Consider the following 24,544-nt stretch of genomic DNA (forward strand, 5'->3'; position numbering starts at 1 on the left):
TGCTTGGTACAAGATACTGGACTGAGGATGAGAAATAGAGAGCATGCAATGATAAACACTGAGACCAGATTCCCACTCGCTGAGCTTATAATCTTGTGTGTGTGTGTGTGTGTGTGTGTGTGTGTGTGTGTGTGTGTGTGTTGGTTGCTCAGTTGTGTCCGACTCTTTGCAACCCCATGGACTGTAGTCCACCAGGCTCCTCTGTCCATGGGACTCTCTAGGCAAGAATACTGGTGTGGGTTGCCATTCCCTTCTCCAGGGGATCTTCCCGACCCAGGGATCGAATCCGGGTCTCCTGCATTTCAGACAGATTCTTTACAATCTAGCCACCAGGGAAGCCCCTGTATAATCTTATGAGGAAGATAATTTTTTTTTAAATGCTATACATAAAACAGATCAATTTTAACTTTGGAAATATTATGAAGGAAAGGTTCAGAGTATGCTGTTCTATGCTGCAATGTAGAACTCGATGAAGATACCAGAAGTCTCTATATTGTAAACACTACACAATGTTTTTTTTAAGCATTTTATTGAAAATTACTTATTTCTTAAAGTGCTTAAGATGTTGATTACGTTTTTCATTCTTTCACCATTGTGCATGCTTGCATTTTCCTCTTGGGACTTTAAAGCATTAAACTTAAGAAACCTTCATGTAAAGAGAAAGGCTTGAAGACATGTTTATCCCAAGAGACTGATGTATTCTTGGGTCCCTTATTTCTTTTTTTATTTATTAATTTATTTACTTTAATTGAGGGTAATTGCTTTACAAGGTTGTGATGGTTTTTACCACACATTGACATGACCCATGGGTCCCTTATTTTTAAGTAGAACTTCTCTTGATTTTTTCAAGTTGTTAGTGTTGCTCCCAGATTAAAATAGCATTTTCTAAATTGTAAAGAGAAATATAATGTGCCAGATAGTTTTTTGTCTGTACTATATATTCAGTTGAAAGTAAAATGATGTATTAAATTTGGTCTAATTTTCAGTAATAGTGTTTAAAGAATATATATTGTAATTCATGTGTTGTGTGTGTGTGTGTGTATGTGTGTGTGTGTGTGTGTGTGTGTGTGTGTGTGTATGGAGGGAGAGAGGGAGAAAGAAGATTGAATTATTCAGTCTAGGAAGTCTACTGCTAAGTTAACGTTTTGTAGCTAAAAGCTGTTAAAAACCCATTTGTGTTTGAAGCCAATGTCGATTAATTTATCCATGAATTTATGCTGCAGGTTGCTTGTGGTGGATGTCACATGCTAGTTTTTGCCACTCCACGACTTGGTATGGCAGAAGACGTTGAGTCATATGAAATAAATGATTCTTGCTTACCTTCAGCTATATCTGTGCCCATCAGTGATCTGCCTTTAGAAAACATACTGCAGAGATCTTTATCAGCACGTGTGCGCCGTAGAGAGAGGGTATGTTTGTGACCTGTTCTATGTAATAAACACTGTCTAGTGCTGCAAAGGAAACTGGAAGAAAACAAATTTCTTTTCTTTTTAAACCAAAGAAGGGTCTTCTTAGATAAATTCACTCTATCAAATTATTAGAATTAATGGCTTACAAACTTTTAAAGAAAACTCAGAATTAAACTTTTAAACAAACAAATTAGAAAATTGAAATGATCATAGATAACCTTTGTAGACAGTGGTACTGCTAAATTGTTGTCTCAGCCATATGTGAATTGACTTCTACTTTGCTTTTGTCTTTTAAAGCTAATACCTCATGAGCATGAAAGGTTATATATTATAAATAGTGAAAGGTGGAAAACAAAAAATAAGGACTTTGGGTTGAGAGAGGGAATGTTCTTTCTCTATTAAATTTAGGGATTCTCATTCTGTGCTTTAAAATGATCATTACAATAACACTTATATTTTAAAAAGTAAAATCCCAAGTAATTTTTAAAGGACACATTCCTTTTTTAATAAAAATTACTTTAAATTCCCAAATGTATGCCTTTAGAGGTAAAAAGTTACATTTGGCTTTTTCTTATGAAAAAGTATATATGGAAAAATTAAGAAATATCCTGTAAGTATTGTGTAATTGGTTTGTGTTTTCCGGGTAACTGTTTTTGTCAGGGAAGACAGAGAAAACACACATACACTTTTCCCCATCTTGTGAAAAACATACCTCCAGATTGACGATTTAGAGCAACTTAGACCCAGAGGCAACAAAACAAGACATTTTTGAGCCCTTGGGAATTATTAACGAGTGAACATTGTAGGACGTTGGCCAATTTGAAGTCTCTCTCTTCAATAGTTTTTGCAACCTCAGGGTAGTTTACATCAATATCAAATATATAACATCATCTAACAGTTTATTTAACCTGTTTGCTTTAAAGGAGAAATCCCCAGACTCTATTCGAATGACGGGAACACTACCTCCAGTTGAAGGGACTTCCCCACAACCCGTTAGTTTTTTGTCTTACTTAGTTAATTTCTGTACGTCTGCAAGTAATCTGCTAGAGAAAACGATGCCTCAAAATGAGAACGCTATGCCCCCAGTGGAACCAGGTAACATTTGATACTCTGCTTGCTCTCAGAAGAAATGTACCATTTATTCCTACTGTTTTCATGTTCATCTTCAGATGTTTTCTCCACTTAAATTGTTTTCTTCCTAGTTAGAGACTGACATCTCATTTGAACTCAAATCCAGAAATACTCTGACTAATAGAAAGCATCTCTGGTGAGCTTAAAAATCCCATGTGATGACAGCAGCATATCTTTTTAGAGCAGTGTATAACATACATGTCACCTTCTCCTACATTATCACCTTTCAACCCAGAAGCAACCCAAAATAGGTGGGAGTCCGATTCTTCATTTTTATGTATGAAACAAACAATGCTTGAAGAGATTGAGTGACTTGCCCAAGGTTACTCAGTTTTATAAATGAAATGAACAGGATTGGCATACAGGTCTTCTGGCCCTATGTCAAGTTGAGTATTTAGGCAATATAGCATCACGGTTAGGAGTATGAGATGTAGAGTCCATTTGATCTGGGAGCAGATGCCAGCTCCAACATTTATTAACTATATGTATCTTCGGAATGTGTTTATGTTGCCGCATGGCATGTGCTCAGATGATAGGGACAGGGCAGGAAGCCAGGACTAGCAAACCAGAGTAAGCAGTAGATTTGGAATTAAGAAGATAATCTGGGCATCTGGGATTAAAAACAATGGGCCAGATCATTTTAATATCTTTGGGCTCAGGAACCTACAGAAAAGGTTGAGGTAACAAAGGATCAGGAACTCTGGCAAGAACTGTGGACCGTGGGAATGGAATATTCCCTACATCTAGGACCTTGATAAGGAGCAGGGCTTCTTACATCTCACCAAACTTTTGTGTTTCCTTTGGAGATAAGACTCACTGGTAGTCTTCAGCCCCGTACATGGGAAAAGTAGATTCTGGCAACAGTGTGTGCAAGGAAAAGAGAAGTTGATGGTTTGGGGCAAGCTCTTTGCCACTTGCAGAGATTAGTATGTGAAGATAGAATTTTTTAGTTAGAGTAAAAGGAAAAGCCATCCCTTATCTTCTTGTGACTGTTTACTAAAACAAACTTAATAACAAGTATTTTGAAAGTTGTATCCCTGGAGGAGGAAATGGCAACCCACTCCAGTATTCTTGCCTACAAAATTCCATGGACAGAGGAGCCTGACAGTCTACAGTCCTTGGGGTCACATTGAGTCAGACACGACTGACTGAGCACACACCCAACATATAATGTGACTTTTTCTAAATTATTTGCAGACTTCAGTGTTTCATGTGGAGATAAGGAGGTTAGGGAAGACACGGATGAGAAGGTGACATTTAAGCTAAAACAAAGAATACGAAAATAACCATACAAAGAGAGAGGATGTGTCTATTCCAGGCAAAGAAAATAATGTAGTTAAAAAGGTTTGGAGGCAGTCTATAGGAAAAGGAAAGAAGATCATTGGGGTTGAAGAGAAAGTGAGTGAAGGAAAATCAGGAGTGAAGGAAAAGACGGGACAAGATGATGTTGGAAAAAGAGACAGCAAAAAAATGTTCACGGTTTTATAGGCCATGAGAGGCCTAAGTGATTTGAGTGTTTTTCTTAAGTGTGATCGAAAGTCATTAAAGGATTTTGAACAGTGGAGTAATGTGCTCCAATCCCATTTATGTTTTACAATGATCATTTTTGCCTACATGTGGATGCAGGGATACCAGACTAGAGGTGGGAAGAAAACTTCAGAGCCTTTTGCAAGAGATGATGGTGTACAGACCTAAGATGTTGACAGTGGACAGAGAAGGGAGCCCACGGGAAATGCATTTTAGACATAGAACCAGGTGAACTTGTTAATAAATGATACATAGCTGTGTAGGCAGGAGGATGGTTGAGTGCTTTGAAAGAAAAAAGTGAAAAACTGTGTTTGAGATCCCTGTGAGGCATCCAAGCAGAAATATCAAGCAGGCTGTTGAACATGAAAGCATAACATTCAGAATAGAGGTCTGGACAAGAAATAGAAATTTGGAAACCATCAACATGGAGATGGTATTTATAATTCATGGAAGTTGGTGAAATCACTATAGAGAGTAGAGCAGGAAGAAAAGAGGGCTCAGCATTTTGCCTGGAGACTGTCTGACGCTTAGAGGGTTAGGAGAGGGAGGACCAGCAAAGCCACTTTTCTCAACCTTATCAGCCAGTAGGGCAGGAGGAGGGAAATGAGGAGAGAGTAGGGTCACAAATTCAAAGTACTGCTCAAAGCTCAAGAAAAAGGAGTGCAAAGAAGCATCCCGTGGATCTGGCATCATGGACATTTTTGGTGATCCCGACAAGAGTAGTTCCAGGGAAAGATCAGGACAGAAGGCAGAGTGTTCAAAATTGAGGCATGAAGGGGAAACGAGGAAGTGAAGGGGCGATAAAGTGTGTAGATAGGTCTTTAGCCTATTTTGTTCATGAAAGGGAGCAGAGAAATGGGCCTGCTAGAGGGAGCTAGAGGGAGATGTGGAGGGAGTGGGAGATATGAGAGCGTGTTTGTATGCTAATGGACATGAACCAGTAGTTCCAGAGAGATTGGCAGCACATGAGAGAGAGTGTAACCAAAGGTGCAAAGCTCTTGAGAATACAGGAGGGGCTGGCATACAGAACAGTCTTGTGAAGAGGAAAGACACATCCTACATTTTAACAGGAAAATCTAGGGAAATGTGTACGTTTGTTGGTGAGAAGATAAAACAGATCAGGTCTGATGACTTCGGTTTTCTCAGTCAAGCATAAGGCGAAGACCATGAGCTTAAACAATATACTATTTTCTAAACTTCCTCTCTGCCACCTCCAGTCTGTCTTGGTTCATCCTTTTCTATGTTAATCTCCTTCTGGTGCCGTTTAGTTTCCATCTGCTCCAGTGTCTTCAGAGGATCCCTAATATTTTTTTTTAATAAGTCGAAATTTCCCATGTAACTCCCACCTGCTTTTCCAGCTTCATCTCTCAGTAGCCTTTTTCTTAAAACCATTCATTTATTTATTGTCTGTGGCTACTTTCACAGTGGCAGAGTTTGAGTTTAGGACAGAGATCATATGGCCACAAAACCTAAAACGTTGGCTGTGTGGCCTTTTACAGAAAAAGTTTACTGAGCCCTGATGTTGATCAAACTGAAGCTCTTCACAGTCAGACTGAGTGGAAAACCTATAAAGTCCAGGCAGACTTGAGATTGACACTTGACAAAAGAGTCACTGAACCTTAATGTATTCATTTGTGAAATGGAGCTATAACACTTACCTCTCTTACTATCGTGGAGTTAACCTGACATGTATAAAAGCCTTTGTTGCAAGCACATGGTAAGCTTTCAGGGCAGCGGTTGCACAGCTTCTGTTAGCACTAGACTTATTTTCTTCCCCATTTACCTCCATCCCTACCTCTCAGAATTCTACTCATCCATCATTCCCTGTTAACTCCTTAGTGAAAAATTTCCTGATCTCCCACATTTGGATGGGATTTCTCATTCTCCTATATCACATATTTTGTATTCCCTTCTAGACTATAAGTTCGTTAAGATTTAGCAGTTAAGTTGATATCCCCTACCTAATACCTCACATGGAGTGAAGACAAACTGATTATTTATTCATTGGAGTTGAACGAGTTTATAAGGGAGAGCGCACTGTGGACTGCCATTTTCAGTGAAGGCTTCATTAAGGAGCTCCTCTCAAATAAGTATATATGTGCTAAACGGGGGTATAGTAATTGAGAAAAATGTAAGGTCAAATGAAGCTTGTAACTTCTCATTATGTGCTTTATGATATAATAATCTTATGGTTTTCTGTGCAAGTTTCTAGGTCTTTATACTATTTTTCTGTTGCTACATAAGCAATGACCCTAAAACGTAGGCTAAAACAACAAACATTTACTATCTCGCACAGCTTCTAAGGGTCAAGAATCCAGGACCAGTCTAGCTGAGTGATTCTGGTTCAGGATGTTTCATGCTCCTCTCGCAAGCTCACTCACGTGGCTGTTGGCAGGAGGCTGGACTTCTTCATCACATGGGCTTCTCCTTGGGTACACTCACAGCATGGCTTCCCCCAGAGCAAGTGATCCGAGAGAGAGAGAGAGAGAGAGAGAGAGAGAGAGAGGAGTGAGACATAAGCCACAGTAACATCAAATTGATCTGCTTATTTTATTGGCCATACAGACCAACCTGGTAAAATGTAGAAGGGAACTACACAAGTGTATGCATAGCAGGAGGGTATAAGTTGATGGGGATCTTTTGGGCACTGGCCATCATATTACTTTTATACCTGGGTAGTATTTACCCCAAAGGAATAATGTTTCTCTGTTCATACGAATGAAACGGTTGTTATCTTATCAGTGTCAGGGTCTTTAAATTTTCAGAAAGATTTTAAAACCTGCTATCACTGTGAATGAATTCTGTTCAGTTCCCTTTATATGAGGTTAAAGGACCTTTGAAAGTGAAAGAAAGTGAAAGTCACTCAGTTGTGTCCGACTCTTTGCGACCCCATGGACTGACTATACAGTCCATGGAATTCTCCAGGCCAGAATACCAGAGTGGGTAGCCTATCCCTTCTCCAGCAGATCTTCCAGACCCAGGAATCGAACCAGGGTCTCCTGTATTGCAAGCGGATTCTTTATCAACTGACCTATTAGTAAAATTATAACTGTACTTTTATATTGCAGAATAATTTCTGTTTATTGTCTAGTTGTCTTTCACTTTTCTGTTGAAATCTGGTTCTATCTTTTCTCTGTTAATCATTCAGATTATTTTCAACATAAAATGACCAAAGAGAAAGAGACAGATAGCCTTTCATCAGAGGATTCAGAAAGCCTTGAAGAAACTGCTGATGTCTTAAATATGGTACTGGTTTTCCTCTTTGTGCAATATAGATACAAATTTGAGTTTTAGTTCCTCATGTATTTGTATGTGTATGTCTGTGTATATGTGTACGTCCTAAGCCATTCTATACATAGAAAGAAGCTTTTTGTTTTTGTCTTGGTTTCATTCATTATTTTAAACTCAGATTTAGCGAAGTATAGATTAAGTACAGTAAAATTAATTTCAGCCCTCACATTATTAGTATGCGATTGAAAGTTGGTTATATGATTGTCTGAACTGTTTTGTATTAATTTTATTTATATGTATTTTAAATCAACATATGATATATAAATATATAATCATATGTATAAGTATATAATCAGTTATATAGTCTTTATTTTTTTAGAACATATTTTTTTTTAAATTTATTTCAGACACACATGTTGTACCTGAATTCCAATGAAAAACTAAAATTATCACCAGTTCAAAAGCAAAAGGTATGATACAGAGAGTTATTTTCACTATGGTGGGAAGAACAGTTTAAATTGTTTATATTTTTCTTGAAAGGTTTCTGGAAAGAACTCAAGAAAGGTAAGTATTCACTTACTTTAGGATGTAAAAGATGGGGATACAATATGTATAGTCTCCATTTGGGCTTATTCTGTTGGTGTGTATTTTCTGTGATACAACAAGACTGGCAGAATTTCACTGCTGAAATTTGCTCTTTGGAGTCCTTAATAAGTGACAATATCCATACTTTGTTACCGTCAAGGCAAAGGATATGTATTACAGTTCTTAAGTGTTGGAAGACGCTACAGTTGTTTATGAGTGCCTCTCACGCTTTGTTTGAATGTGACTTTGGGTGAGTTACCTTGCTGACCTTACAGGATGATATTAACCTCTTTTCCAGTTCTAAAGTTTTGTGGGTTTTAGTTAAAATATTTGATAATTGCTTTTACAATGTTTGGAATAGGCTTTAATTTATCAAGGAATTGGTAGCACAAAAACAAGATTAAACATTTGGAAGTTAGTCAGAAACCATGCATGAGTGATAGAGACTTTTAATGAATAACAAATGAAGAGAAGAGGAGGGAATATTCTGGGTTTTCACAACCCTGGAAAGATAAAAGCCTGTCCTGAAATCATTTGCTTTTTCTGGCTTGAAGGACCAGTGAGGTGAAATGATGAAGGGTTCAGGATTAGAAACATAAATTGGAGAAATGCAAATTGAAGGACAGAGGCTACAGAAAGCATTTCATTTCTATTTCTAGTACCTTTGCCACATTGTTAAACTAGAAATTCTTAAAATCACAGTCACTGAAATGCAAGAGAATCTGGGTAAATTATAAACATTTAGTGCCAATCCTCATTACTCATATCTGTATCTTACTGAGAGGCATATTGAGTAACAGCATTCTTTTTGAATATGGGAGAGCTTTTTTCCTAACACAGTTGTCGAAGCTCAGTGACTAACTGATTTGTTGGCTTGACTGTACTTCCAAGCAGACATCTTTTGTGTGTCTTTCCTTCCTCTTAGACTCTGGGCTCTGCCTCTTTTGTGCTGCTTTATTGTGCTAAGGAAATAAAGGCACGTGCATTTAGAATTGGCAGCTGGGCCTCTGTCTTAGGGCTATTGAAAGAATTCTGACGTTTCAAAGAAGAGACCTAGAACAAACAGAAAAGGAAAGCACTTTCTTTTAAACTAATATATATTTTATATTTCACATAGTCCTTTTATGTAGAGGCCCTAGGAAGCCTAGTTTAGTGAACAATAAAGATTTATTATCGTATTTCTGTATATTTTTAACTTGTGCTGTTTTAATAATTTGTTTAGCAAAAAATGACCTCTTCCTAGGTCTAGCACTCTTCACAATTTATAAAACTTGACTTAGTGAGCTTTTACTATCTAGAGACTCAAATTCATCGACTCTTTCAGTCCATTAGCTTTATAGAATTTAGATCAGCAATTTGATTTGCCTTATTTTGTCCAGCAAGAAATTAATTTCATATTCTTAATGTATCATTAAAACCTCAACGGTTCTTTATATAAGTTTTTATACAAGTTTATAAAATTTTAATAAAATTTTATATTTTCCCTTAAGTATTTTTCTCATAGTTTTTTTATGTATGCAAATTATTATAATTAAAGAATATATAAATAAAAGGAAGAGGGTCAAAAATTTGAAAACTCAAAAGATTTTGTTTAGAAAAGAAAAATATATTCATTATTATGTAGTGTATTGATAAAAACATTTCAGATTTTTTCTTCTAGAAATAAGCTTTTTCTTATTTCAAGTTTTTTAAAAATTCATATTTTCATTTTGTTTCTGTCATTTTGAGAATTTTGTGGAATCAAAGGACCAATCAAAATTTGACAAAACAATAGGGAAAGTAGGAAAGTGTGCATTTTAAACAGTATTTTTAAAAATCAGTCTGGAAACATATTTAAGAATTGATTGAGATTAAAAAAAGGGGCAGAGAATAAATATTGGTGCTGTGAGTAATGGCAAAGTTAAGGTGGTGGTAAATTTGAAAGTTAAACACAGATTCATGTTACTGAATCAAAATTAGATGCTCCATAGACAGAGAATGGCATAAATTATCCCCCTCCAAAAAAAAAGAAAAACCAAAATCTGAGGAAAATGTCTGGTAAAACTGGGCATTTTAATTCTCCAAGTGAAATTTATGATAATGGAAAATCTTGGCAGTATTTTGTAATAGATAAGTTACCTTTATCAACTAATAGTAGTATGACAATTACTTCAAACAATTTACAGAAACGAGAAATAATTGAGAAACCGAAGCAGCATACAACTGATCCTGAAAGTGATAATAGTGATGAATATGAAAATGAAGAGATATCCCCAAAAGTGACAGAAGGGAGAGTATATAAACAACATTTGGCACAAGGAATGTACGTGATGCCAGCAGCTTTATCTATGGAAACATTTTCAGATGAGGACATAGGTAATGACTCAGACCAGCAAAGTCGTCAGACCAGTCAGACCAGCACCAGTGCAAAGCATTTGCAAAAAGGGACCTTTAGACATGAAAATAAGCATGGTGTCTATCCACTTAATAGTGAGGAAATAGAAAAGGAAAGTGATGAAGGACAAAGTCAGAAGGATTCAGAAGGAGAAGTAGTCTCTGAAATGGAAACTGATCTGGTGAAAATGACCGATCTGAAGGATATAAGAAAAACTGAAGAGAATAGAAAAAATATTGATACATTTTTTGACTTATCAATTAGAGACATGCATACTGAGGATGAAGAAGATAAAGATTTTGTTAAAGAAAGTAAAGGGAACAAGCAAGATATGATCTTTGACAGTGAACAAGGATCTATAGAAGAGGAAGAGGGTTATTTGGGAGGAGAAACTGCAAGTCAGCAAAGTATAGCTGATGGTTTCGAGCAGCCTGAGTCAATAGAATTTAGCAATGGTGAGAAAGAGGATGATGAAGTGGAAGTGGAAAGTGATCAACATTTGTGGTATAGCAGAAAATATATTGAACAAGGATATGAAGAGGCCAGGCAGAGGATGTTCAAAATCATGGCAGTCTCATATGAGTTTAGGTGTGGTCCCTTATCAAGGATCCCAGAGGAACAGGAAGGAGAAGATGATTCAGAAACGAGTGGAGTAGAGGAGCAAGAGATAGAGGCAAATGAGGAGAAGTGTGGAGAAAAAGAGGAGGAGGAAGCAGAGCTCCTGTCAGATGACCTTACAGACAGAGCTGAGGTGAGTGAAGGCAAGGGAAAGCTGGGGGGAGAGGCAGAGCACGCGCCTGAAGGTGGAGGTGAGGGAATCAGGAAGGAAGGTAATTCAGGAGTGGAACAGAGAAGTAGAACAGGAAGTGAGGAAGGAGAAGAGGGGGAAGACATGGGAGAGGGAGTAATGGAGAGCCTGGGTAAGGGAGAGAAAGACCTGGAGGAGGAGGAACAAGAGCAAAAGGAGAGGGAACAGGGCTACCAGGAGGCAAGAAGCACAGGGAGGAAAGCAGCAGAAGAGAGGGAGCAAGGAGGCGGGGAGGGAGAGGAGGAGGTAGGTGAGGGAGGAGAGGAAGAAGAGAAAGACAAGCAGAAAGAAGAAGGGAAAGAGAAAGAGGAGGAAGAGCAGGAGGGGAAGGGGGAGGAGTTAGAAGAGGGGAGACTGCAGGAAGGAGAGGAAGGAGAGGGGAACGGAGATGAGGAGGGGCAGGAAGGAGTGGGGGGAGGGGAGGAAGGAGATAGGGAGGGAGAGGAGGAAGGAGAGGGGGAGGAGGAAGGGGAGGGGGAGGAGGAAGGGGATGGGGAGGGAGAGGAGGTAAGGGATGGGGAGGAACAGGAAGCAGAAGGGGGAGAGGAGGAAGGAGATGGGGAGGGAGAGGAGGAAGGAGATAGGGAGGGGCAGGAAGGAGAGGAGAAAGGGGAGGGGGAGGAGGAAGGGGAGGAGGAGGGAGAGGAGGTAAGGGATGGGGAGGAACAGGAAGCAGAAGGGGGAGAGGAGGAAGGAGATTGGGAGGAACAGGAAGGAGAGGGGGGAGAGGAGGAAGGAGATGGGGAGGGAGAGGAAGAAGGGGATGAGGAGAAAGGGGAGGGGGAGGAGGAAGGGGATGGGGAGGGAGAGGAGGTAAGGGATGGTGAGGAACAGGAAGGAGAGGCGGGAGAGGAGGAAGGGGATAGGGAGGGAGAGGAGGAAGGGGATGAGGAGAAACAGGAAGGAGAGGGGGGAGAGGAGGAAGGAGATGGGGAGGGAGAGGAAGAAGGGGATGAGGAGGAACAGGAAGGAGAGGGGGGAGAGGAGGAAGGAGATGGGGAGGGGGAGGAGGAAGGAAATGGGGAGGAGCAGGAAGGAGAGAAGGGAGAGGAGGAAGAGGATGGGGAGGGAGAGGAGGAAGGGGATGGGGAGGAGCAGGAAGGAGAGGAGGGAGAGGAGGAAGGGGATGGGGAGGGAGAGGAGGAAGGGGATGGGGAGGGAGAGGAGGAAGGGGATGGGGAGGGAGAGGAGGAAGGGGATGGGGAGGACCAGGAAGGAGAGGGGGGAGAGGAGGAAGGGGATGGGGAGGAGCAGGAAGGAGAGGGGGGAGAGGAGGAAGGGGATGGGGAGGGAGAGGAGGAAGGAGATGGGGAGGAACAGGAAGGAGAGGGGGGAGAGGAGGAAGGAGATGGGGAGGGAGAGGAGGAAGGGGATGGGGAGGAGTGGGAAGGAGAGGAAGAAGGGGGAGGGGATGAGGGAGAGGAAGAAGGGGAAGAAGAGTTAGAAGAGGGAGAAGGAGAGGAGGAGGGAGAGGCGGAAGGAGAGGAGAGGGAAGGAGAGGAAGAGGAGGGAGAAGAGGAGGAAGGAGAGAAAGAGGGGGAGGGGCTGGGACTAGAGGGAGAGGGAGAAGAGGAGGGGGAAGAAGGGGTGGAGGAAGAAGGAGAGGAGGAGAGAGAGAGGGAAGGCAAGGAAAGGGAAGAGAAGAAGGGGGCAGTGGGGAAGAGAAAAGAGAAAGAGAAAGGGAGAGAAGAGGAGAAGGAAGAAGATGAGAACGATGAGGAAGAGAAGGGAAAGTGCCAGGAGACAGGCAATGAAGAAAGTGGAAGGCAGGGAAGAAAGGGTGGGGGAAGGGAATCCAAAGTGAGCAAAATCAGAGGATCTGGGAAATGTGACAAAGATAGAACACATCCAAAAAAGTTTACTGCTAACAGGGAGGGAAAGGGGGAAGGGCATGAAGTACAGAGGTTCAAAATGCCAGTGCAGTCAAAACAACTTTTAGAAAATGGGCCACCAGGTTCCAAAAAATTTTGGAATAATGTATTACCACATTATTTGGAATTGAAGTAACAGATTTTAAATTTGACCCGATTATGTCCAGCCAAACAATGTTAACATCTTATGCATAATAGGCACTCTTTCTATTACATTGATTTTGTGTCATGGTTACTTTACATGTGGTACAGTATAAACTCATAAAGAGAACTTGAGGCACTGGTAAATTTTGGCTTCTCTGAAAGTAATATTTTGGTGTCCCCCCAAATTATAAATATATAGCTAAAAATATCAAAAGGTCATAGCATATAGTTAATATTCTAATTCCTCACTAAAGACAGTGTTAGGAAGGAGTATATTATAAAAGTATTGTTTGTGTATATAAGTAAGTCCCTTTAAAAATGGCACAGATCTTTAAGGGTTATAAAAATGTCTAATCTCTTATAATTATCTATGTTAGCATAGTTTTTTTCAGTCTGTGACTACAGTTGGCCCACCATATAGAATAATTTTATAAGAATGGGTGTTATTTTAAAGCTAAATGAGGAATTCACATTTTTTTTAAAAGTAGTGCTTTTTACCTTTAATGTGTCCCTTTTGCAACAATCTACAAAGTGACAGCTGGGTTCAGAGTTCAGACTCTAAGGTCTCTTTTAGTTACTGTTTGGTAAATGAGAGAATATATAATGAAATGAAAATGAACATAGATTCTAGAAGTATGAAAATCTTTTAAGTGGTTACTGGCCAGGCAAAGCTACTCACTGGGCTTCAGTTTCCTTATCTGTAAAATAGAATGGGTTAGATGGTATGATAATTAAAGCCCTTTGTAACTCTTAGATTCTTTCATTCTAACATGTTTGTTATTTGCTTAAGAAAATTTTTAAGGAAGAAAAATCATGCTTTACAATTAATCCAGTTTTCTATAAAATGTTATTTACTCTTAAATAATGACAGCTTTAATATCTTTTGTCTTCTGTAATTCTGTATTTCCATCTCCTATAATTTCTGAGCTTTCACTGTACTGTCAGACCTTCGCTCCCAGTACTGCCATTCCCAATGTCTATTACTTACCTTCAATGTATTCCTCATTCAGTATTCTGTAATTCTCTGTTTGCTGTTTGTCGGAATGTTTCAAGTAAAATAAAAATTAAATGTACCCAGCCAGTAGTTGTTTGTGAAAAGAGAAACTTTTAGATATTGAATTTTAGAGAGGCTAGATTTCCACTAGAGTAATTCCATTGTATATAATGCAGCCAGTTTGTTTGTTTCTTCATAGCTTTCCTTCCCCAGCCCCTTCAATATCTTAGACATGATGGATTTCTTTCTTTTTTTTTTTTTTTTTTTAATAAATTTATTTATTTTACTTGGGGGCTAATTACTTTACAATATTGTAATAGTTTTTGCCATACATTGACAAGAATCAGCCATGGGTTTACATGTGTTCCCCTTCCCGAACCCCCCACCCACCTCCCTCCCCCTCCCATCCCTCTGGATCATCCCACTGCCCCGGCCCCGAGCCCTTGTCACATGCATCGAACATGGAATGGTGCTCTGTTTCACATATGACAATACACATGTCTCAATGCCATTCTCCCAGAACGACCCACCCTCACCTTCTCCCTCAGAGTCCATAAAATTGATTTCTTATACTTGCCTTTTATCAAGGAGGATTGTGATGGTAGACATCCTGTGAATTTTGTGTAGTTGATTTCTTTACACGTTTGATTTTCCATGAGGAGAAAGACTCAGATAGAAAGTGGAAACATTCCTAAAGGTAGTTGTCAATCTTCTTTTAGCTGTGAGACTCTGTGGTAACTTCCACTAACTAACCCAATATGTGGGTTTGGCATTGCAGTGTTCTACCACACTGGTGTTAGAATTGAATTAATACCTAGATTAAAATGTGTGTGTTGTGTTGATTCTAGTGCCAAACGTGGTTGTTTTAGGAGTAGACTTAGGGTTAAATAGGATGGATGACAGAAGTGGAGTTCATAGAGGAAAAATCTCCAAGGAGATGAGAAACTCTTAAGCTCAAGTTACAGTGGTAAAGGTCTGATATTCATCTTCCACTCACGAGATAATCAGCCCTCAATACTGAAATGATGCTCTTAAAATATGTCCCTCTCAGTATTTGAACCAGTTGAGATAACCATTTGTAAACAGCATTTCTTACCCTTTTCTTCACCTTTCTCTAGCGAAAAATGAACAAAAAAATTGTGCTCTTTTAGAAGTAGTCATTCATGCAGGCCTAGGGCTCTGGTTAAAAGAGCATTGGCCTAGTCATCTTCAGACCTGAATTAATACTTGGCCAAGTAGATTGGAGTAACTAGTTCCCTCTTGATTGTCCACATCTGCTGGTTGATCAGGCTTTTACTGTACTTTATCAGTGATCATTTCTGAGGCAAGTGTGAGTTGTGTATGTAGAATCCATTGAATTACAGTTTCAAATGAGGACTCGGGCAGAAAAATAAGGTAAGATACAAAGGAGGACCACAGAAACTTCTGCCACTGTGGACCAGCAGCACTCCAGGTGAGTGTAATTGAAATGTTCTCTATTATTTCACTATAGAAATCATTGATTTCTGTACTGTGTTTCTATTACTGTATACATGTAGCTTAAAAATAAAATGCTACCATGGAGGAAGGTGCTGTAATTCCGTCCTTTCCTTCTTTCCATTGTGAAAGTTAAATGTGATATTATATGCCCCGTAACTGACACATCACTTATATTTGATGCGTATTATTCAGTCAACAAATATTTATGTACCAAGCACCAAAAAGAGGACAGAAGCTACCCCAAATCAGGTGGATCTCAAGAAGTGAGGGCTGCTCTCAGTTAACTTCCTGTGGCCCTCCAACCTATCAGGGACTTTAGGTAGGTATAGATGTCTTGAAAGAACACCAGGGAGAAAGAGTTCCTATAACTCTGCCTGAGCTGTTGCTTAACAGTGCCCTTGTATTTGCCGATACCACTGTGTTCTTGGGCAGATAGTTTTGTCTGCCCAATGATAAAAATAAGATTTGAAGATGAATCTCTGGCTTGCCTGCATTAAATCCCTTAATTAATAAGAAGAACGTGGTTTTTATACTCTAAGCTATTTCTACAGTTTGACCAGAAAATTTATCAGCAGAATAGAGTGCTTCAAGTGTGGCACTTCAGCCGCCACCGAGAAAGACAAGGCAAGGGCTTCCCGGGAGTGATAGTGAAATGGGAGATGAGTCATGAAAAGTAAAACCTATCCGGGCAAAGAGTGGGCTGGGCGATGGAAGCCAGGAGGATGTTCAGTGTGACTGCAGCCTAGAGTACCCTCGGACTGGGTAGAGAGGCATGAGACCTTCTGTGTTTCTAAAAGATATTAAACAGGAGTAAAGTTGATCACACTTGGGCTTTTGTGGCATCCTTCTGTCAACAGGCTGGAGGGTGGAATAGAAGGGGAGAGGACCAGAGTCAGCGATAGCAGTCAGAAGGCAGTTACAGTTGAACAGGCAGAGACTGAAGTGGGGCTGGACTAGGACAGTAGGATGGAGAGTTGGAAACGAGAGATTTAGGGATAGAATTGGAGGGCTTAGTAAAGAAACGGAGCTTGGAGGGAGGGAAAAGGCCAAGCTTTTCCTGTTTATGGCTTGGAGAATTGGGAAGAAAGACTGCCATGTGTGGAGGCTGAGAACTGAGGAGTAGGGGCACATTGAGGAGACTGCTTGGGGCTTTTTCATCCAGGAGATGTTCAATAGACAAATCCACATCTGGGTCTGGCACTCAGGGAAGATGCTAAGTATCACCAGCTTATGCATGTAGTTAAAACTGGATTTGAATGAGAGGCAGCATTCAGAATGTGAAAAGAAAAGAGAACTGCAGAGAGAATTCAGGGAAACATGAGTAGCTAAGGGCAGGTTGAGAAAGGGAAGTCTGAGAAGGAGTGAGGGTGAGAACACTTTCTAGGACATAGGGGTCCCCAAAGCCAAGGAAAAAGGAGCAGTGGAGGGCCACAGGGCTGGGGCAGAACCCACGTTGCATTAAAGAGTGAACTCCAAGAAGTCTGCCTTGCAGAGACATAGAATCATAACTAGATTTTGAGAAATAAATATCAAAGAGCTCTCCTGGCATATTTCTCAATTTAAGAAGGGAGATGTATATTCCAGAGACTTTGGAGCTCTGGGGTGAAAAATTCTCAATTTTTATTTGCTATTATTATATATGATGATACATAAGAATAGGATATTACTGATGTGAGCTTATCAACAAAAAAGTCTGCAGTGCTTTAAATATCAGTAAGAGTATTTTAAAAGCAAAACAAAGAAACAACTCTGAGGGCAGCCATTACAGTCTGCAAATTATTTGGGCAGAGTTGGTTCAGAGCATGGGCTCTATAGTCCAATAGGCCTGAGTTCCTGTCCCAGCCCTTACTGATTAGCTGAGTGGACACCTGGAAAAGTTTTTTTTTTTTTTTTTAACCTTTCTGAGTTTTACTTCCTTCTTTTAGTAAAGGAAGGAGGGTCTTTGAATAGTTAAGTTAGTTAACATATGGCACATGTTAGGGATACTCAGCAAATGCTAATCTGTATCACTCTAATTATCCTCTCTGATCACATCAGGTTAGGTACAATGCTGTCATCACGGATCTCCAAGTCACTGGCCGATGTGCATGAGTTTAGTTTCATGTACCTGTAAACCTTACTTTTACTTAAATACAACATAGCAACCCCTCAAAAATTAGCTTATGGAGGTAGATCCATGGGAATGAAATAGATTACAATAATGATAACCCTTAACTATGGGGTGGAGTGAAACTCCTGTTACACACCATACATGAGTCAAATGCCGCCCCTCAGCATTTGAACCGTGATGAAAGGCTGATGGCATTCATATGGTTAGCCTCAGCCTAAAATTTTAGATATTAGTGCTGTCAAGGGACCAGAGTCCCCTCTGTATCCTAATTTTTTTTATCAAATAGTTAAAAAATAAGACACACAAATTACAACCATGGATCATGTGTTTGTTTAAGATAAAGAGGAAGAGAAATCTTCTAAGGAAAAACAGGGGGAAATAATAAAGTAAAGCTGAGAACAAGAATAAGACTACATTCCTTTTTTCAGGCCTCTTTTCAGAGTCTTACTGTAATGTATTTGCTGCTGAAAATACAGGATTAGCAATGAAGTAACAGATTGGCACATAGAAAGAAGGGGAAGATTAGAGATTATGGTGTCATTAGAAGCAAAGAATTGGGGAGTCACAACTGGCAGCCTGTGGGTGCACTCCAGCCTGTAGATTTGATTGGTATACATGGTGATTTTATAAACATTTGAATCAGATGCCAACATTGAAATATCAGATTTTACATTGAAAACACTGTTTTGTGGGCTTCTCTTGGGAAACCTGAGTGTGTAAGAGTATCATGCCCGGTGGCAACACAGGCCTATAGCCCAGTGGAGGCCTCCCTGACAGACCTTCCCTCTCTTGCTCTGGCTGCCAGGCACCTGGCAGGGAATAAAGGGATGTGTGTACAAGAGGGTGGAACAGAGAATCGTACACTTTAAATGAACTACTTTCTATTGATAAGATCTGGGGCATGGCAAAAAGTGTCCAAGCTTCTTGTTTTGTGACAATCCTCCATGCACACTTGGGATTCTATCTTCCTTTTTATAGAAAGGACTTCATAAAATCACTTCTGTTTACATACAAATACTTATTTGCTCATGTTATTTTCTCTGTAAACAGTCTTTTTCATCTTGATAGAGACCCTCCTAGATAGGTGTTGATAAATGTCATTTTTCCATTTTATAGACAGACATTAAGTAGGTGCCTTGCTCAGGCCAAGAGTGGTGGAGCAAGGCTTAGAAAAGAGTGTTTAGATCTTTGTATTTAGTGCTCTTCCCACTCTGCACTCCAGCCTCAGTTATTTCTAGTGTAGTTGAAACATGCACTTATATGTCAGCTCTTCCTGTCCTAAAAAAAAATACCTTGAAACTGAGATTTTAAAATATGCACTTTCCCACCTGATAACGTAGGTATAAAGTTCTATGCTGTATATTATTTTGTTGTTTAGAAAATATTTTCTATCCTCTGCGACACTGAGGCAAGTCATGAATCCAGAATTGTAGAGCAAAATTTTACATGTTATACTCTTTTTTTAACTTAAAAAAACTCTTTTGAAATTAATACATAGGCAAGTATATATCTCATGCATATATAGTTCAATGTATTTTCTACAAACTGCACACACCTATATAGTCAGCATGCAGATCAGGGAAAAGCAGTGTCAGCTCCCTAGAAGCACCTCTTCAATCCCCTCCCATCTGCCACCCCTTCCAGGGTGGCCACTTGGCCAACTTCTGATTGCAATCTCTAGTTTTTAAAGCATACAATATATTCATTTCTTAAGGACACTGAAACCTTTTGAGAAACATTTGGTTTCTTAGTATTTCCCCTAAGAAATGTAAAAACTATTGCCCTGGTCTAGACCAAAGACTGCAGGTACCCTTGCTGTGTCTGACCAATGAAACAAGGGTTCTTTTGTGGGAGCCAGGCCCAGTCACTTCTTCCCTGGGGTCCTAGCACAAAGATGATTTCCCCTGAGTACTCCAGAGTACCTCTTTACATCTAATGTGGTTCTAGTGACAAGAATGTATTTAAACTTTATCCTTTCTTTTTATAAAATGACAGTATTCTACCAATCTCTCCTAAATTGTTTCAGTTTGAAGGTAAGTGCTGTATGTGACTTAAAGTAGTTGTCCAGATGTGTAGAGATTAATTTTAAATGTGCTTAATTAAGTGCAAAATGCTACAATTGATGATGTGATTTCTATCGCAAATGCATTTTCTAAGAGCTTTCTCCAACTTAGAAAATGATATAGTTCCAACAGTTCTTCATTGTTATAGATTTACATAAAGTTAATGAGTAAAATTGTATTGGGTTGGCCCAAAAGTTCCTTTGGTTTTTAAGGTATAAATAAAAGACACATTTTTCATTTTCACCAAGAACTTTACTGAACAACATGTTCACCGTTTTCTTCCACTACCTTCTGCCATTTTCCAGGCAACTTAATAATTCCATCTTCCCCAAGTTTTGTATCTTTTTGAGCAAAAAAAAACTGTTCTAGGTGCCTTTTTATAGTTTTTTAGGGAATTGAAATTAAAGAGAATTTTGTAAAGACCAAAAGGGTATCTGAAGGTGCAGTGTCTGGTGAATACAGTGGATGAATCAGAACTTCCCAGCCAAGCTGAACAGTTCTCGTGTGGTCATCAAAGAAATATGTGGTCTTCCACTATCCTGATGGAAGATTATGCGTTCTGTGTTGACTGATTCCAGACGCTTTTTGTAGAGTACTGCTTTCAGTTGGTCTAATTGAGAGCAGTACTTGTTGGAATTAATCATTCAGTTTTCCGGAAGGAGCTCATAATAGAGGGCTCCCTTCCAATCCCACCACATACACAGCATCACTTTCTTTGGATGAAAATCAGCCTTTGGTGTGGTTGGTGGTCTCTTCCATTCCACATTATTGTACAGTATCCACTTTTAATTGCTTACAATTTGTTTTAAAAACGGAATGTTTTTCTTTTTCATTGAGAACTGGATGCAGAAATATAGTCAAGAAGGTTTTTTTCCCCCATTTATGTGCAACCCAAACATCAAAGCGATGAACATAACCAAATGGGTGCAAGTGATTTTCAACACTTGATTTGATTATTTTGAGTATGTCAGCTATCTCTTGCATGGTATAACATTGATTGTTTTCAATGTTTCCATTTGATCACTATCAACTTCAACTGGTCTGCCTGACTGGGGAGCATCATCCAGCAAGAAATCTCCAGCATGAAACTTCACAAACCACTTTTGACACATTCGGTCAATCACTTCTCCATACACTTCTCCATACCTTCTCCATACACTGCACAAATCTTTTTTTTTTTTACATTTTTGGTGTATTTTTACCTTTCTTGAAATAATACAGCATAATATGTTGCTTTTTTCTTCCATCTTCAATATCAAAATGGCTACACAAAAATTCACCCATTTTGATAAGTTTTTTTAATGTATGCTGATATGACAGCCATCACAATGCAATCTAACAAAATTGTTTTGCATGAAATTAAAGACAACAAAGTGCTACTAGAGCCATCTTATGGAAAAAAAAAAAAGAACCTTTTGGCCAACACAATAGTTTATTATAAAAAAAAAGCAAGATGTCTTGCTTCTAAAATTGGTAAAACTCCGTGTTTCTTTTCATAATAGCATGATATCCTATGGTTACATTAATACCTTAGTAGACTAGCACAGTTACAATTGACCCAGGTCCTAGATTGTCCAAACTGGCCAAGAAATGAGGACTTCGATGGGATACAGCTCACTGCCCCTCCCTCTGGGAGATAAGTAGGCAGAGTCTGAAGTTCTCTGTCTCAAGAGCTCTGTTCCTTTCTCGGTGGCCTTCAGATAATGTACATTTATGAACACATCTACTTATCAGACCTAAGTCTTAACTCTAGTAATCTTGTTTCCCATTCTCTTCCAAGGTAAAGTGATCTCTGATTATTTTATTTACTGTCATGTGCATTTGGCTAGCCATAATATATAAGTCACTTAGAGGGGAAAGCATGCAGAAGGAAAAGAAAGCTTTAGGAGTCCTTGGTAAAGGGTAGCTACCTTGTCATGAACCCTACCCAACCTAAACATGTAGCACATCCTTCAGTGTAACTCTCTACCCTGTTGCCTTCTCCTGTATTCCCCTCCTGAGTGCACTACCTCATGACCTTGATTAACCGAAATTAAGCCCTCCCACAGTAACTTCTGAAACTCTTTCTTACAATCTCAAGGCTTCACTTCTGGATTGCTTGTCCTCCGTGGGAGTGCTATCAGGCCATACCCTTAGTGCTACTGGCCTGAGGATGCCACTTATATGTGTTACTGAGGTGTGAAATACATTCTTTCCCTAGCCTGAACTCTCACAATTTATATTTTTTGCCAGGAAAAAAAAAGGTAAGTTAATTATTAGAGACATTCTTTTCTAACCACCCAATAAAGATTCTGTTGGGTGTCAGGCTTCTCCTTAGCCAAATAGCCACTAGGAAGGTGACCATGAGCAGCTAGTTACAGTGTTGAAGGGATATAAAGGACCTATATGGTCTCAGGCAAATATGGCTAAGGTGGACTTTGTAAAAACATTCTTCAAAGGAGTGAATGGCACAGATTACTTACTGTGTCACCTGTTTTAGGGGCCATTGTGCCTTTAGTGAAGTGCACAAATGAAAAGCGTAGGTAAAAATGTCCGATAAAGAGTCAAGTCTCTTAATGACAATAAATAAGCAGTTTTCCACCCAAAACATGAAATGGCAAAAATATATAATCAACGTAGAATAAAGGGTAAAACTAATATTTTCTGCCTTTAACAAGCATTACAGGATTTATTATCAGTCTACCAAATCCATAGACAGGCTATTTTATAATTTGGATTAACTGGACAGGAGCCAGATGGACAAAGTTCTGCCTCTGTTTGGTTTTCCATCTGCTTCAAATAACCAAGAGCAAACCACTTAAACTGTCTATGTCTCTTTATCTTTTTCATAGAATGTAAGTAATTATAGTTACCTCTCTCTTGGATACTGGTGAATTGTACTTCTGAAGTGATTTTAAATCCCTATGTTTTGGGAAATGAACATAGTATGTACCTATGATTATGTTAGAATGCTACAGTAGCTAGAAAGCTTTTGAACTTCTCTAATATTTAAAAGCATTCTTTTGAGACAGCCGAGAAAGCATTTTATTTCTCCATTTTAACCTTACCGTAGGTATGGAAAAGAACTTTGGGAACCCTAGTCATTGCAAATGTTGAAATAGAGTAACTAACATGTATAAAATCCTTGGTGATACAGTAACTTGATATGGGGCATGGATTATTCAGTATTTCACTTCTTTGACTTTCATATTTGAATTCATAGTCTATGTGTTCTTTGAAATGGTATAAATTATTTATGACAGCAATATCACATCTCTTATTTTTTTAAAAAAGAAAATTTTGACTCTTCTTTGATTATCAATTTTGTCACAGCATCACAAACTTTCTGAAAATGAAGACCTGGTTGAGGAAAGTGACGAATATACAGAAGGCAAGAAGAAAGATACAGGAGACAATAAAAGTGTCCCTAAAGATGATCACAGTGACACTGACAACTCAGTTAAAAAGGTATTGACAGCTGTTGAAAATGTATGATGATATGTGCTCAAATCCTGAGATCCTGCTCAAGAAAAAGCTTATAGGTCTCCTGGTCTCTGCAGAGGGCAGATTCCAACTTCCATGGAGAACAGAAATACTTCCGTGAATGACTTTGTTCATGTGCTGCAGGACAAAACTTAGGCAGATTTATGAATCAGGCAGCCTTTTTTTCCCTCGAGCATTCTTTCCATACTTCTTGGTAGCATTCCGTTCTTCAGATGAGTGAAAGTAAATTAATGTGGGCCAGTATAGTACACTCTTGAGAATTATCCAGGAGATTGAGCACCAGGTCCTTGAAATGATAAAATTACAACGTTAGCAGCCCAGTACTAGTGGCAGAAATGGGATGTGTATGTGCACACATACACGTGTCTTTTTACATGGCCATGGACAAATGAAAGTTGTTCACAGCAGTGTTTGAGGTTGTGATTGGTTCTGCACAGATGTGGTCTGGGAGAAAGTACTTATAGGAGGAATGGGAGGAGGCCTCTGTGAGGAAAAGAAAGTCATCCTGAAAGTGGAGCTGGAGATGCCGAAACCATCTCTTCCAATTGGCAGATTTCCCTGAGTGACCCTGCTAGGAGACAGGTGGTAGGTTTGAAATCATTCATTTTCTAGCACTACTCTGGATTCATTTCAGAGGTAAGGAACTCAGAAACCCAAACCGAATGATACTGTATTGATTCATTTTCATTTCATTTTTTAGATCGGTTGCAAAGAGCTCTGAGTTAATCATGCCATCTCATTAATGAAACACTACCATCACTTGTCTGTGTGAGGCTCTTCTCTCTTTATTTAAATTGATTCCCTTTGAGCCCCACACTCCCCTTTTCCTTAACATAGACAACCATTACAACCTGCTTTCCTTTTATTTGAATGTGTACTTGTAAAACATGTATTATTTTGTAGGTATGTATTTTTAACTTAGGAATGGTATTGTGCTCTAGAGATCATTCTCTCCCTTACTTCCTTCTTTTTCCAAGACTCCTTTCACTGAGGGAAAAATACATTCTAGCAGTTATTGTTTTCTTTCAGAATAAGGGGGAAATTCTCTTTTATAAGGAATATTTATGAGGTCCAGTTATGGTGGTCCCTGAAATTATTTAGCATAGAATTCATTAAACTCCAATTTGACATTATAAAATGTTGAGCTAATTCATATACCAATCAACGTTCCTGAATCTTCTTTGAGTAGAATTCTTGAATATACAGTTCTTGTTAATCATACAGTTTTATGCTAGTGAAGGACATTAGCAATTGTGTAAGGCAAGAGTCCAGCAAAGAGAAGTAATTGTCACATGTTTATGTTATTAGCTGGAAACCGACTCTAGAACTCTGCTT

At 39.1% G+C, this 24,544-nt stretch overlaps 1 protein-coding gene across 38 annotated transcripts in view; it reads left to right on the top strand.

Annotated features, from left to right (window-relative positions):
• LOC145536231 (X-linked retinitis pigmentosa GTPase regulator-like) overlaps nt 1-24,544 on the top strand; it is a 79,762-nt gene that overhangs the window by 22,185 nt on the left and 33,033 nt on the right. For 18 of the 38 annotated variants that reach the window (XM_081565145.1, XM_081565153.1, XM_081565143.1 and 15 more), the window contains 6 exons: nt 1,224-1,409; nt 2,333-2,504; nt 7,216-7,313; nt 7,706-7,768; nt 10,049-11,008; nt 23,039-23,173. In XM_081565145.1, coding sequence (XP_081421271.1) covers nt 1,224-1,409; nt 2,333-2,504; nt 7,216-7,313; nt 7,706-7,768; nt 10,049-11,008; nt 23,039-23,173 — 1,614 coding nt within the window. The remainder of the gene's footprint in view (nt 1-1,223; nt 1,410-2,332; nt 2,505-7,215; nt 7,314-7,705; nt 7,769-10,048; nt 11,009-23,038; nt 23,174-24,544) is intronic. The other 20 variants (XM_081565163.1, XM_081565169.1, XM_081565156.1 and 17 more) reach the window with 3 other exon arrangements.

The sequence above is a fragment of the Giraffa tippelskirchi genome, chromosome X, assembly GCF_054371585.1.
Source record: "Giraffa tippelskirchi isolate mGirTip1 chromosome X, T2T-mGirTip1v1.2.pri, whole genome shotgun sequence".
NCBI lineage: Eukaryota > Metazoa > Chordata > Mammalia > Artiodactyla > Giraffidae > Giraffa > Giraffa tippelskirchi.